Here is a 15,513-nt window from a genome sequence, read left to right on the forward strand (position 1 = left end):
TACAAGGTTAGCTATCTAGAGAGCATTTTAGGGCATTTGACCTCAGAAACGACTATTTTGACCTGTTCACTAAATTATTGGACACAGTGATGTTCAAAATGCCTAGAAAGACTGTTCACTAGGTTTTGAGAAAAAAAAAGCTGCCTATGTACACCGTGAAACACAGTGATACCCAAAATGTTGTCTAGGCAGGCAGCTCAATAGGTTTTGAGCCACATCATCATAAAATTGCCAGGTACAGTATCATGACTCCGCTTTAGTTAGTTTAACTGTCAGATGTGTTGTGAAGGAATATATATATGAAAAGATGTTATTATGATATGTCTTAGACATTTTTACATTTATTAACAATATTATTATTTATTTTAATAGTAATTGGCGGCCCACCTGCAATACCGTTGCGGCCCACAGGTTGAAAATCTTAAACTTAGAATTGCGAGATATAAACTCAAAATTGTAAAATATAGGCTAAACTCAGAAATTGTCAGAATTGTAAATTATAAACTCAATATTGTGAGATATAAACTAAGAATTGAGAGATATAAACTCAATAAATAAATGCAACCTGGGTGAGCATGAGAGGTTTCTTTTAGAAATATAAAAAAAAATCTTACTGACCACAGACTTTTGAATTTTTGAGGTAAGTTATTTAAAAACTTTGCACGGTTTCTTCAATGTTCAACAATACATCTAATGCACTTTTGACTCCATGTACATTACTATCAGCTGGTATGGACATTAGTTGGTGCAGGGGCCAAAAGTGTTGCATCTTCTGGACGATCAACAGCGAGTGTGATTCCCTCAGGGGTGACATGGGTCAAGTCCGAAGTGGCAGAATTTGATCCTAAGAACAACGCTGTCCACGCAGACTCTGGGAAAAAGGTATTTAGTTTGATAGTTAGCAATTAATGTGTCTCAGAGTTTCATGTGTTGTGAAAAAGTAGTGCTTTTCTGCATAGCATTAGGATAGACAAGAGTCATTTGAAAAGAGAAGTCCTTTGAAATTGATGGGAGATTTTGTGGGGTCAGTAATGTTGCATAATATGACATTACACATTATATTGAACTATGAAGGAGTGTCACACTGGGGACTCTGTGTGGTGATGACTTTAAATAATGCAACCATCAACTCTTTTTTTCTGGCAAGGGGCCAATTACAATCGACCCATAAACCCCCCTGACACCACAGGACTAAGCAAGAGGGAAGGGATCCTCCAGTGTCTGGATCCTGAATCTGGATCCTCCATTCTTCAGTCAAGCCTGCAGCCGCAGGTCTCTCAAGCCCGCCAGCCGCCACTGACGCAAGTTCACTGCTGCTGCAATGACAAGCCCGCTGGCTGCCCTGTTCACCCGTAACCAAGGGAGGAGAATGAGCCCCAGAGCTCGCTCCAGTGTCGGCTCCAGCCCTAGAGCTCGCTCCGAGCTGGGGGCATAGTATTGCCTCCTGAACTGTTTGCTCCGCCATGGCCTCCTGAACTGTCTGCTCCGTCATGGCCTCCTGAACTGTCTGCTCCGTCATGGCCTCCTGAACTGTCTGCTCCGTCATGGCCTCCTGGACTGTCTGCTCCGTCATGGCCTCCTGAACTGTCTGCTCCGTCATGGCCTCCTGAACTGTCTGCTCCGTCATGGCCTCCTGAACTGTCTGCTCCGTCATGGCCTCCTGAACTGTCTGCTCCGTCATGGCCTCCTGAACTGTCTGCTCCGTCATGGCCTCCTGAACTGTCTGCTCCGTCATGGCCTCCTGAACTGTCTGCTCCGTCATGGCCTCCTGAACTGTCTGCTCCGTCATGGCCTCCTGAACTGTCTGCTCCGTCATGGCCTCCTGGACTGTCTGCTCCGTCATGGCCTCCTGGACTGTCTGCTCCGCCATGGTCTCCTGGACTGTCTGCTCCGCCATGGACTCCTGAACTGTCTGCTCTGCCATGGCCTCCAAAACTTTCTGCTCCGTCATAGCCTCTTGAGTTCCCTATTCTGCCATGGACTCCTGAACTGTCTGCTCCGTCATGGCCTCCTGAACTGTTTGCTCCGCCATGGCCTCCTGAACTGTCTGCTCCGCCATGGACTCCTGAACTGTCTGCTCCGTCATGGCCTCCTGGACTGTCTGCTCCGTCATGGCCTCCTGAACTGTCTGCTCCGCCATGGACTCCTGAACTGTCTGCTCTGCCATGGCCTCCAAAACTTTCTGCTCCGTCATAGCCTCTTGAGTTCCCTATTCCGCCATGGACTCCTGAACTGTCTGCTCCGCCATGGACTCCTGAACTGTCTGCTCTGCCATGGCCTCCAAAACTTTCTGCTCCGTCATAGCCTCTTGAGTTCCCTATTCCGCCATGGACTCCTGAACTGTCTGCTCCGCCATGGCCTCCCAAGCTTTCTGCTCCGCCATGGACTCCTGAACTGTCTGCTCCGCCATGGCCTCCCAAACTTTCTGCTCCGCCATGGACTCCTGAACTGTCTGCTCCGCCATGGCCTCCCAAACTTTCTGCTCCGTCATGGCCTCCTGAACTGTCTGCTCCGCAAAGGCCTACTGGACTGGCTGTTCCGCCATGAGTTCCCTGCTCCACGATGGTATCCCGAATGGTCTGTCCTGAGGGATCTCCAGAGTGCCCACCCGCCCTCAGACTGATCTCAGACAGTTCCAGACAGTTCAGACTCTGAACTATCTACTCGGCCATGGCCTCCTCAGTTCCCTATTCTGCCATGGCCTCCTGAACTGTCTGCTCTGCCATGGCCTCCTGGACTGGTTGATTCACCATGGTCACCTGAATTCCATACTCTGCCATGGCTCCCCGAGCTGAATTTTTGTAAAGTTTTGTAGGCCTATACCTGTCTGTCACCCGTAAGAAATAAGTTTGACGAAATATTGATTGTAAATTGTTTTATGAGGGGCATTACTAGTACAAGTGTAAATGTGAATCATATTCAGTCTCTTTTAATCAATATCCCACATACAGTACTTTTGAAATGAATGGCATACAAAAGTGCAGCCATCTGGATTTCAATACAGTAACTTCCATCCAAACTTTTGCCATAGTTTACAACAGGTAATACTAAAAGAGTTTACTGTTATATTGACAAAATGACTATGACTATGAAAATTATTTTTCATTCTGATGGCACTGATATGTTTGTTGACATAAATACTTAATTTACTTAAAAATAATTTAGTACTTAAAATAGAGATGATCTAAAGATTTTGAGTAAATTGCAGGGTTTTACAAGGTAATCCATTGTATGATGCTGTTTGTTTTGTTTTGAGAAATGCACATGCTTCTTTACAAATATTAAGGATGATTTGAGAAATGCATCAAAGCTACTTTAATCTGTAATAAAACCAAAGTTAAAAATGATCCTTACTTAACAATTACTTGTGTGATGTTTGATGAGATTTTCGTCTCAAGCTGTCAGTCTAATTGATTTAATTCTGCTGATTACAGATCAAGGGCCTGCCTGAAGGGTTTGACCATCCCAAAATCGGTTCAAACTACTCTGTGAAAACAGTGGAATAGACATGGAATGCCTTGAAGAACTTTTAGGACGGTAATGCTTTGTTCACTTTCCCAAACACTCCCGTCAAATGTGGAGGAACGCCTCAGAAAATCATGTACCTCTATGACGCCTTCCTTAGAAAGGTTCATTCATACACTTACAAAAGTATAATGCTGTTACTATATTTCTGGACATGTATGATGATAGTATTACCATGATTCTTGGACAAATATCATGATAAAACCATGTTTTTGGTCATATATCATGGTGACACAAAGTATTTTGGACATGTATAATGACAATACTGTGTACTATGGTCATGAAAAAGTGTTAATAACATGTTCTTTGGCCATGTATCATGGTAACACCATCTATTTTGGACATGTGCCATGGACCATGGTAATACCATATTTTAAGGTAAGACCATGTTTTTTGAGCATATACAGTTTCATGGTAAAACATTATTTTAGACATGTAGCATGGTAATACTATATTTTGTGAAAGAAATAAGCATAATACCATGTTTTGAGATAGTAAGCATGATAGTAAGTATGTTTTAAGGATAAACATTAATGTTGTTTACCACTGTTTTCCTGCGTTGCCTGACTGTGGACCACCAGGGGGCGTAGTGTTAACAAAACAATTTCTGTGTTTGAAATGAATGAGCCAGTGATTTTTTTTTAGAATAAGTGATATTTTAATAATAAGTCAAGATGGAGACTGCAAAAACAAATTTGGCAGGCTTTCTGGTTCATTTCTTACACTGTAAAGGGAAAATTAAGTCCAGTGCCTTGTGGGATAGTTTTTCAACACAGGGTACTCAGCGTGTTGTATACTGAACAATTTGGCATATTTGGTACTGTGGGTCAGACAGATAGATAGATAGATAGATAGATAGATAGATAGATAGATAGATAGATAGATAGATAGATAGATAGATAGATAGATAGATAGATAGATAGATAGATAGATAGAGGACAGACAGACAGACAGACAGACAGACAGACGGATTGAGGACAAACAGATAGATAGATAGATAGATATACAGAGGACAGATAGACAGACAGATAGATATAGATAGATAGATAGATAGATTGATAGATAGATAGATAGATAGATAGATAGATAGATAGATAGATAGATAGATAGATAGATAGATAGATAGATAGATAGAGGACAGACAGACAGACAGACAGACAGACAGACAGATGGATTGAGGACAAACAGATAGATATATAGATAGATAGATAGATAGATAGATAGATAGATAGATAGATAGATAGATAGATAGATAGAGGACCGACAGACAGATAGATAGAGGACAGACAGATGGATAGAGGACAGACAGACAGACAGACAGATAGACAGATAGATAGATAGATAGATAGATTTACCTGTGCAAATTTATTTATTCTCATATTTTCTATTAAATAGACTCACCCACACATTAAAATGACTTACTACTTATGTTAATACTGTCAAAATCCCTTGATACAATACACTGCACTCCCCAAATAGGGCTTCTCCCCTCACAATATGCGCGCATGCGCGGTAGCGTACAGCGTCATCCGGGTTCTTCGCTAGAATCCCTCTGAGAGGAGGCGGGAAATGGCGTCCCGAGCAGCTGTAGATCTCTGTGTCGTTCTGTGACTCGCGCTCAGCCGAAAAGCGACCGAGAGACGCGCGCGAGGGCCGTTACAGCCGCCGTCGCCGCCACATCCACAACCACCTCTGCATCGTGTCGCTGCGACCCCTGGCATGTGAGTGTTTACACGGAGCATATTTTGATCACATACGTGCAAAAATAAATATTTAACCCTACGCCACGGTCGCAGTGCTTTGAAATCTCGCGTCTTCACGACTCGCCCCCTCCGTCAGTGAGAACATGTTCTTCACGCAGATGAAGACGCGAAACCTATTGTATCGCGTTTAAAAAATATATAATTAATAAGTAAAACATCATAGGATAAATAAAAACATCCATTTGTATTTCATCCAGTGCGTGTTTACTGTATCTAACGGCTTGTTCGCAGGAGCGCGGGTGTCGCGAGACAAGCCAACAAGTCATCTGTTAGCGTTAGCCGCTGACGTTAAAACGCCCTCGGACTCTAATATTCAGATTAAAATAAGATGTGTTATTGAGACGAAAAAACTGGCGTGGGTAGCTCAAAGCAGGCGGACCAATTTTACGAGCGACTGCTGTTGGCGTTTTTATTGTTTTGATGTCAAAACCACTGACCAGTTGGCTTGCTAAGTTGAGCGCGACCATTTTTTGCTTAATAATGTACAGCGCGACCTGCCAAGACATACTGAAGTAGATCATGATTTTAGCGGTGTATTGTGTTGGCTGGGGAAAATAAATTTTACATCACGGAAATGTTAGAAATTATCGTGAGGCTAATGGCACGCTACATTTGTTTAGATTGATGAAGCAAATGAAGGAGACATGATTCACCCGCCCACTTCAAACACATCCGAGGACTTCCTCTGGTTTATTTCTACACACAAACCCTTTAAAACGAATATACTCTCATTTCTACATTTAATTAACATTGTTATGACTGTAGAGCGTGCGACTGCTGCTTTCATATTTCTGTTCCTCTCAAAAGTGCACACTGTTTATAAATATCAATCACCCAGTGGTTTAATTGTTCGTTGTAAATAATTAAAATATATTATTTGTTTCTTAATGCATTAGTATACCACATAATTCATATATTTTAGATGGTAATTGCTTTATTATTTTGTGTGTATATTAGGGATGCAACAATACAATTTTTTTTTAAAGAACTGATCTGATACCTAAAATTCTGAGTACCTGCCGATACCGATCCAATCTGATACCAGTGCAGTTTTTTTATTCAATATAGAATTTCTATTCTTCTCTGTGTTGACCTGATCATCATTATTTTGTGTTAATCACAGAATACTACATATACACAACTTAATTTTAATGAAAAATAACAAATGAAAAAATATATAATCATAAACGATTACAAAAATATTATAATAAATTAGGTTGGTAGATAATTCAGCAGCAAAAGATACTCTAGATTCTAGAAAAATCACGGGAGCACAATCATTTTATAAAATCTATTTATATATTTTATTTACAAATAAAAGTGAATAATGCTGCTTTCACACCAAACACGAATTCGCGTCTGACGACCGAGTTGAACATTTTGAACTTTGCCGTCAATTCGTGCCGCGTTAACCAATCAGGAGCCTGCTCATGAGTCACTCATTCAACATGGAGGAGGATTTCAACATGGAAGCAGATTTTGCCTCGCTCTAGATGCGCGAATGTATTCAAAATGTTCAAGCACCAAACTAGACGCGAATTTGGTGCTCTATTCACTTTTGGTGTGAACGCAGCATAAGTCTAAAATCTGGTAATATGTTACACATTGCTCTTTGTATTGTTGTAAAATACATTATCGAAAAAACAAGTATATACATTTATAGAGAAATCTAAAAGACATTTCTTTTAAATCTATAGCATTATTTTATGGTGAATAAAGGGGATTTGCTATTAAAATTTAAACATGGAAGAAATATTGTGTGATTTATTTCTTTAAAAGGTTTTATACATTTTTTTTAACAGTAGTCGCAGTATCACATACATTCTACTAAATAATAGTAATATTTCTAGCACGATGCCTTTATGAAAAAATTATCTTATTTTGAAGGGTTGCTGTGAATACCTTTAAATTGACACTGGTTTTACTCAAATGAAACGGTAAAATGCTTGTGAAGTGACTCAGAACAGTTCTGGTGATGTTATGTATCTATTTATTTTACAGATACTGGTCCATATGGAGATTTGATTTGATTAATTTATGCTAACTTTGTCAAATTCCCTGACTGTCCTTATTTAAATGTAAGTTTCAATTTCATGTCTGGATTTTGAGATTCCGTCTGCGTTTTCTGCTTCGCGGAAATCATAGCGCTGTATGCGTCAAGAACCAGATTGACCAGGTCCTCGGTACCACCGGTACTTAAAGAAACCAGGTACTTAAAGAAACCTGGTACTGTGACATTTTCATTTTTTTTGTACCGACTTAGTACCGAAGTACCGGGTCTTTTGACGACACTAAGCTGGACTTTAAAGTGGACTCAAACCTCTTTTTAGTTATTTTAACTTTACAAAAAGGTTAAATGAAGACCTACTCTAGCCTACTGTATATTACATTTGTACTGTAAAATAAAGACTTATTTTACAATACTAGCTACAATACTAATATTTACCTTATTCTTGACATTCCAAGTTCATAAAGTAAACCTAGCACACATTGTTCACAAAACCTGAAAACACATTCACACATTCTCTGGTGTGGATATGAACTATGATCTGCGCAGTGAGTGTTGTTAAACTCATTGTGGCGTTTTGCACAGAAACCGCTCTCTTATGCGCGCTACACATGTTGTTACATAGTAAATATTGTTACGGTTACATTTACAGAGATGAAGTTGACATTGCAGAAGCTCTTTCATGGGATTTAAATTCTCTGCTGTAAGATAACCTCATGCATAAAACAGTGCTGTGATTAGATTATAAGAGTTCATTCTCATGAATAATACTGAGAAATGCTTGAAAAACTGATGACATAGACGCATAGACTCCAGACACGGCAGCCAATCACCACTGCAAATTAACACACATACGTCACTTTTTGTGACATTGGTACGACTTTGCTTTTTGAACCGGAAGAACATTTTTTTTTTAAATAAACATTGTTCCTTAATAGACACAATGAGTGCTATTGTTTTTTCACTCATGTGCAACCTGTTCATATATGTTAAGATCTCAAAACTCCAACAAATGAATGCATTGAAAACACAGATGGACAAAAATAAAGTTTACAGAGTTTCAGTGACGATTACAAAGAACAGGTTTTCTCAAATCCAGCAGTGGAGGATCATTGAGCAGAATAAAAACTGCCTGTAACTTTCTAGTAACTCTGAAAACCTTTAAAATAAAATCTTTGATATGAATATAAACATGAAAATGAATGAATACATTTTATACATATGTTTTTTTGGTTTATGTTCAATTGTAAAGATTTATTGTATTTTCATTATTAAGAGGTTTGCACGAGTTAACTGTAAACTGTGCAAACATTCAACTTCGCTAAAATTAAATGTCTTGTTTTGGTCTACACTGGAAGTGTTCCATTAACTATGATTACTAAAAATATATAATTTTAGTATAATTAATTAAATATATTAAATAAAACTAAAACTAAAGGAAATTTGAAAGCAATATTAAAATAAAAATGAACCGTAATATCCTTGTTGTGGAGTCCTTTCTGGTCAATGACAGCAGGGGACAGATCCGATTGTTTTCCTTGAGTTGCCATGACTGGTCTCCGCAGTGGAATTTCCCTACAGCCGTATTGGCAGCTGAATATCTTGCATTCAGTGTTATTAATGTAGCGGTGCTGAAACTTATGCAAATATGCATAGTGCAGCTCTGCACTTTTTTTTTTTTTACTGTTACAGATGAACTGTGTTTGTCTTCCCAGTCTTACATGTGACTTTTGGGACAATGAGGCTGAGAGTGCGTAAGGCATCTCAGCAGCGGAGCGCCACCCCGTCCGCCCGGACCGCCAAGACCAAGAGGAAGCACTCCGAGGTGGAACACACTCTGTCCTCTGAAGACGCCAAAATGCAGAAGCGAGACACGGGCATTTTCTCCACCATAAAACGGTTCATCAGAGGCAATGCTGTCAAGGTTGGGATTTGACCTTGCATTTGAGATGATTTTGTGGAGGCAATGTGGTTTGGTTTCAGCTGTGTTTCTTAATGTCAGGTGGAGCAGTGCACTCCTGCTAAGAGAAGCCGTATAGACTGTGATTCAGACAGTAATCTGATCACATCCACTCCGACCGGTGGGAACCTGCCCAGCAGAGCAAACCCCAGAACCCGCAGGAAAGGCCCTGTCAATGGAGGTACGAGTGCTGACCAATCAGGCTACCCAATCAGGGATTCTGCTCCTTTAAAAAGAAAATACTGTAATTTACTCACACTCAGGTTTTCTTGCCTCAAAAACACAGATGAAGAATGTTGGAAACCAAACAGTTGACTGTAGCCATTGTCTTCCATGGTATTTTTTTCCCATAGCTACCATCAACTCTTTGGTTAACAACATTCCTCCAAATATCTTTTTTATGCTCAACAGAAGAAACTCATACAGGTTTGGAACAACTTTAGGGTGACAGAACTATCTCTTAAAGAGTTTTTTTTTTTTATGTGAATTAAACTTAGTTGTGAGTAGTTATGCTGATTGGCAGTGTTCTCTTGGTGTTGAATGTTTATCATTTTATTCTGCTCAGATACCATGACAGGTCAGAGTAAACCAGTGAAGCCCAATGGGAAGCTGGAGGTGCAGACGGAAACTCCGGGCAGTCCGGCCCGCACCACCCTCTTGGGAACCATCTTCTCTCCGGTTTTTAGCTTCTTCTCACCTGCCAACAAAAACGGTAAGGGACTGTGGTCTCAGTTGTCAGCTGCACCTAAATGAGACCTGAATGAGATATTGAGGTCATAATAAAATGTAGTTAGATCCTCCTTTTCTGACCTCTTCATGTGAAACATTCTTTTGTGTTTAATTGTTTGTTATATCACATTTAAAGTCGTCATGAAATAAGTATTGACAGTATGTATTTTCTTTACTTACTTTCCTGGGGCCAGACCTTCGTTTATGTTCAGAATACAAATTAAGAAATTTTTGATGAAATCCGAGAGCTCTCTGGCCCCCCATAGACAGCAATGCAACAGACACGTTCAAGGCCCAGAAAGGAAGTAAGGAAATCGTTAAAATAGTCCATGTGATGTCAGTGGTTCAACCTTAATTTTTTGAAGCTATAAAAATACTTTTTGTACACACCAAAAACAAAAATAATGACTTCTTTCAAAAAAAAAATCTCTTCCCTGTCACTCTTCGATGCACGTTCACGACACATGAGCAACATAAGTAATGACAGGATTTTTATTTTTTGGGTAAACTATCCCTTTAAAGATGTCAAGCACTTACATGACCATAAAAGCAGATGAAGACAGTAATCACATTGAAATGTCTAAAGCAACATATAGGACTAGTATATTTTTGTCATAATATAGCCAAACTAAAATTCAGCATTTCTGAGCTAAAGCATTTGTGCAGAAGAGTCTTTTGCCATTTAAGACCCTCATGTAATCGGTGGCACCTGCTGCAAACTGAAACCACTCAACCAAAACAATGCATTTATCAGCGAAATTGGCACATAATTTTTAGTTCATTCTGCGCTCTTTCTGATTTAATCACACTGTTAAACTAGCTCTCTCTTGTCATCCAGCTACGGCGGGCTCAGATTCCCCGGGGCAGGCGTTGGAAGCAGAGGAGATCGTGAAGCAGCTCGACATGGAGCAGCTTGAGGAAACCCCGACCAGCACTACCACAGACGGTCGAGACCTGACCTTTGACCCTGCACTAAACCCCAGACCGCTGCCTCATGTAGATGCATCAGTAGATGAAGGAGAGATCGTCACAGAGGCTGAAATGCCACCGCTAACTGGTGAGTTTCTGGGAGGTTTATTTCCACTGTACTGCTGCCTAAAGCAGAGCATCCTCACACTTTATCTCTTGATTAGCCGTAGGATCCAACAGCAGTTATCCGGATGTCCCGCCATCGCCTCCAGCAGAAGGGACTTATGAGGAGGACTGGGAAGTTTTTGACCCGTGAGCCAAATTTCAACACACTTGATCTAAATAGCCTCAGTATAGTCACTGCTTGTGTGCTAACTTGCCTCCGTCTTCCAGTTATTTCTTCATCAAACACGTGCCACCCTTGACTGAAGAGCAGCTCACCCGTAAGCCTGCACTCCCTCTGAAAACCAGGAGCACCCCTGAGTTCTCTCTTGTCCTGGATCTAGTGAGTTGCCTTCTATCATTGGTTTTGTTGATTCAAGATCTTTTGATTCAAGAATTAAGTTGCCGTTGTTGTTTTATTCCAGGATGAGACTTTGGTTCACTGCAGCCTCAATGAATTGGAGGATGCAGCCTTGACTTTCCCTGTGCTTTTCCAAGATGTCATTTACCAGGTAAAAAAAAACAAAACTTTGTTTTGTTTTTTGTGCACTGGTTTGTATGTAGCTCAAACAGTAATTTGCTCTCTTATTCCTAAAGGTGTACGTCCGGTTACGGCCGTTCTTTAGAGAATTCCTGGAGCGCATGTCTCAAATTTATGAGGTGAGCAATTTACAATTTGTTACTTTGTTTTGTTTTGCAAAACAAAATGTTATAAATATTTAAAGGGTTACTCCACCCAAAAATTTAATTTAGTCATTAATCACTTACCCCCATGTCGTTCCAAACCCCTAAAAGCTTAGTTTGTCTTCGGAACACAATTTAAGATATTTTGAATGAAAACCCGGAGGCTTGTTTCTGTCCTATTGACTGCCAAGTAAATTACACTGTCAACACATTAATAGAGAGGCGAAGGAAAGTAAAAGATGTGGTAGAAAAAAGTGTACAAGCAATAGGGATAACCGCACCCTGGAGAGGATTGTGCAACAAAACCCATTTAAATATGTGGGGGAGATTCACAGAGAGTGGACTGCAGCTGGAGTCAGTGCTTCAAGAACGACTACACGCAGACGTATGCAAGACATGGGTTTCAGCTGTTGCATTCCTTGTGTCAATCCACTATTGAAAAACATACAGCATCAGAAGCGTCTCGCTTCAAAAAGGACTCGACTGCTGCTGAGTGGTCCAAAGTTATGTTCTCCGATGAAAGTATTTTGCATTTCCTTTGGAAATCAGGGTCCCAGAGTCTGGAGGAAGAGATAATCCACGTTGCTTGAGGTCCAGTGTAAAGTTTCCAGAGTCAGTGATGGTTTGGGGTGCAATGTCATCTGCTGGTGTTGATCCACTGAGTTTTCTGAGGTCCAAAGTCAACGCAGTCGTATACCAGGAAGTTTTAGAGCATTTCATGCTTTCTGCTGCTGACCGACTTTATGGAGATGTGGATTTTTTTTTACTAATTAACATCCTGCCTGTGATGTGAGCTACTGCTTTCTCTTATGACTGCCATTAATGACATGATCTTGAATTATTTGCAGATTATTCTCTTTACTGCTTCCAAGAAGGTGTATGCTGACAAACTGCTGAACATCCTGGATCCTAAAAAACAGCTGGTTAGGTCAGTTCCCTCTCATATGAAAAAAATAAATAAAAAGTGTATGACATTTAAACTGCACACTAATATGGTGTCGGTGTGATGGGAACAGATGTGTGTCTAGATTCTCAGGTTGTAAGATGTTTAAGCATTCAGCTCAAAATGTCTTTCCTCTGGTATTTCAGGCACAGATTGTTTCGCGAACACTGCGTATGCGTACAAGGCAACTACATCAAAGACCTTAACATCCTCGGGAGAGATCTCTCCAAGACGGTGATCATAGACAACTCACCTCAGGCTTTTGCCTACCAGGTTTGTGAAGCCGCCTTGAGAAGCGGTCCGTGGTGAGTTATTAGTATGTAAAGCTCAGGATGTGCTCCTCTCATTGCAGCTTTCCAACGGGATCCCCATTGAGAGTTGGTTTGTGGACAAGAATGACAATGAGCTCCTAAAGCTGGTGCCATTTTTGGAGAAGCTGGTAGAACTGGTACGTGCGTCTTGTTTCTTGTATGTGCTGCTTTAAGATAATGTGCATTAAAATAGTATTTTTAGAAATACTTTCTCCTATCCTAAATCCAAAATCAAGGGTTGTTTTATTATTAAGATTTCTTAACAATTTAATTATTAGAAAGGATAATAGTTATTATTTTTCGAATTACAGAACGTTTATTTACAAAAGTATTATGCATATTTAATGTCATACATTATAGATTCTTAATGTGATGACTATACCTTCATTATGTGATTATTTAATTAAAAAAGTACTTTTCTAAATTATTAAATTAAGAATTCTTAGCAATTTAATTCTTGAAAGAAATAAAAACAACGCAAACCACACATTCACAATTCTTTAAAATGACAACTTTTTTTAATTAACAGTAAAGTTGTGTTTCTGTGCGAATTCACATTGTTAACCATATTTAATATCATACATTATAATGTCTTACTGTGAAGACTTTACCTTCATTATGTGATTTAATTTAGTTTTAAATAAAAATATACTTATTAACTTATTAAATAAGAATTATTTGCCATGTAATTCTTTAAAAAAATTCAAACCACATTGACAATTCCATTTTTAATAACACCATTAGTTTTTTTAACTAACAGTAAACTTGTTTCTGTGTCAATTTACAACAGTATTATCATCTATATTTAATATCATAACTTGTGAAGACTATACCTTAATTTTTTGATTGATTTAGTTTTCTAGAAATATGTTCTTTTAATTACTAATTTATGAAATAAGAATTCTTGGCAATTTAATTCTTAGAAATGGTAATAATCATAACTTAACACACAATTCACAGTTACATTTTGTTTTAATTAACAATAAACTTTTGTTTCTGTGCCAATTCACAGGAGTATTGTTATCCATATATAATATCATACAATGTCTTAGTTTAAGGACTGTGATTGATCGATTTATTTATATATATATATTAGGCAAAATATAAAAAAATTGGCTGTCGGTTCTAAATAAACATTATTTCTGCATCACGATTCAGACATAACGCATTTCTAAGTTGAAAATGATTTGACACTCGTTCATATTTATGGTGTCACTTACAGTGATCATCTGTTTTTGTTGATGTGGCATGTTTGCGTTTTATTCCAGAACGAGGACGTTCGGGCCACATTTAAGAGAGCGATTTCGCCTGCATGACCTTCTTCCCCCGGACTGAATATCCCAGCGAAACAAACATTTCTTGCCAACCTGACTGTTTTTAAGCACCATGGGGGGAAGGAAATTTTGCCACAAACTATTTGCCATAAGGATTTCAACTACAGGCCTGCCTACATGGGCATCCTTTTGTGTGGGGAGGGAGGGGTGGGGTTTTCGGGGCTCTGGACAAATGTTTTAAGACAAATGACTCGATGTATGCATATGTTTTCTATACACACACATTTATGGAACCGAAGGTGAGGCCGAGAAGATCACTTTTGATTGGTCGTCCCTCTCATCTCTGCGGTGGAGTTTCTGCCTGATTCGGACTTTAAGGTAAAGCGCTGTGCAGAAGTGGACTTGCGTCACTCCTTTTGGTGCTCGAAGAGACCCTCTGCCCTTCCAGGCCACAGGCTTTTACTTCAAGAATGACCAGTTAAATATAACTATATAAAACATGAATATATATACATTCAACTATGTGTGTATATGTATATATAACATTTGTACATATATATTTTTCTTGTCAAGTTTGTAAAACACGACTTGCCCTTTTGGTTTTAATTCATTATGCATTCCTTTTTAGTTCAAGGTCTTTTTTTCATAGACCAGCTGGCTTTTTATTCATTTTTTACTCTAGATTTGATGTATATTTAATGGCCTGTCCGTTACGCTCTAGCTTATTCTTGTAGTCCCGGTTGAAATGTAATCCAAATCCGGTCACACATCCCACATATGGAAAACAACTAAAGTGCTCATTGGTAAATTTCTGTCTAGTCTCTAGTTGTGGCTTTCAGTTACTGACCGCTTTATACCATTTATCCCAAGTCAGTCCTAATTTGGGGATTTTAACTTTTATGTTCTTAGTTTTTTATATTCAAGTATAGATGAAATGTAAATACTGTATGTGCATCAAAATGCTTTTCTGTGGAGAAAAAAAATAATGCTTTGTCTTTCTGAAACGTCCGGTAATTGTAGCACCAGCAGCTTAAATCACTGCATCTCTGCTGTATTCCCTGTTTCCCTCTCATTCTGCTTCTCCTGCTTTGGAAACCGTTTTAGGAATTATCATGTACAGCTCTGCCTACCTCTGAAGGGTAGACCTTCCGTTTCATTCAGTGTTACCCCGATGTTTTTTATTTCTATGGACATTAATACATGATTTTAATGTACCAGAGTTGTTGGAATTGGTTTTTCTTTGTC

At 39.2% G+C, this 15,513-nt stretch overlaps 2 protein-coding genes across 2 annotated transcripts in view; both read left to right on the forward strand.

Annotated features, from left to right (window-relative positions):
• The window catches only part of LOC113043514 (phospholipid-transporting ATPase ID-like), a 260,088-nt gene that overhangs the window by 76,432 nt on the left and 168,143 nt on the right, over positions 1–15,513 (forward strand). The gene's annotated exons all lie outside the window — the stretch shown is intronic.
• On the forward strand, positions 5,054–15,483 carry LOC113043522 (CTD small phosphatase-like protein 2-A). Its single transcript, XM_026202966.1, has 13 exons — positions 5,054–5,246; positions 9,012–9,220; positions 9,299–9,437; positions 9,822–9,968; positions 10,824–11,042; positions 11,119–11,206; positions 11,288–11,399; positions 11,482–11,568; positions 11,654–11,716; positions 12,589–12,668; positions 12,830–12,956; positions 13,036–13,131; positions 14,263–15,483. Exons 2-13 carry the CDS (start codon positions 9,035–9,037, stop codon positions 14,308–14,310), a joined length of 1,392 nt encoding a protein of 463 aa, XP_026058751.1. The 5' UTR covers positions 5,054–5,246; positions 9,012–9,034; the 3' UTR covers positions 14,311–15,483.

The sequence above is a fragment of the Carassius auratus genome, chromosome 25 (assembly GCF_003368295.1).
Source record: "Carassius auratus strain Wakin chromosome 25, ASM336829v1, whole genome shotgun sequence".
Classification (NCBI taxonomy): Eukaryota; Metazoa; Chordata; class Actinopteri; order Cypriniformes; family Cyprinidae; genus Carassius; species Carassius auratus.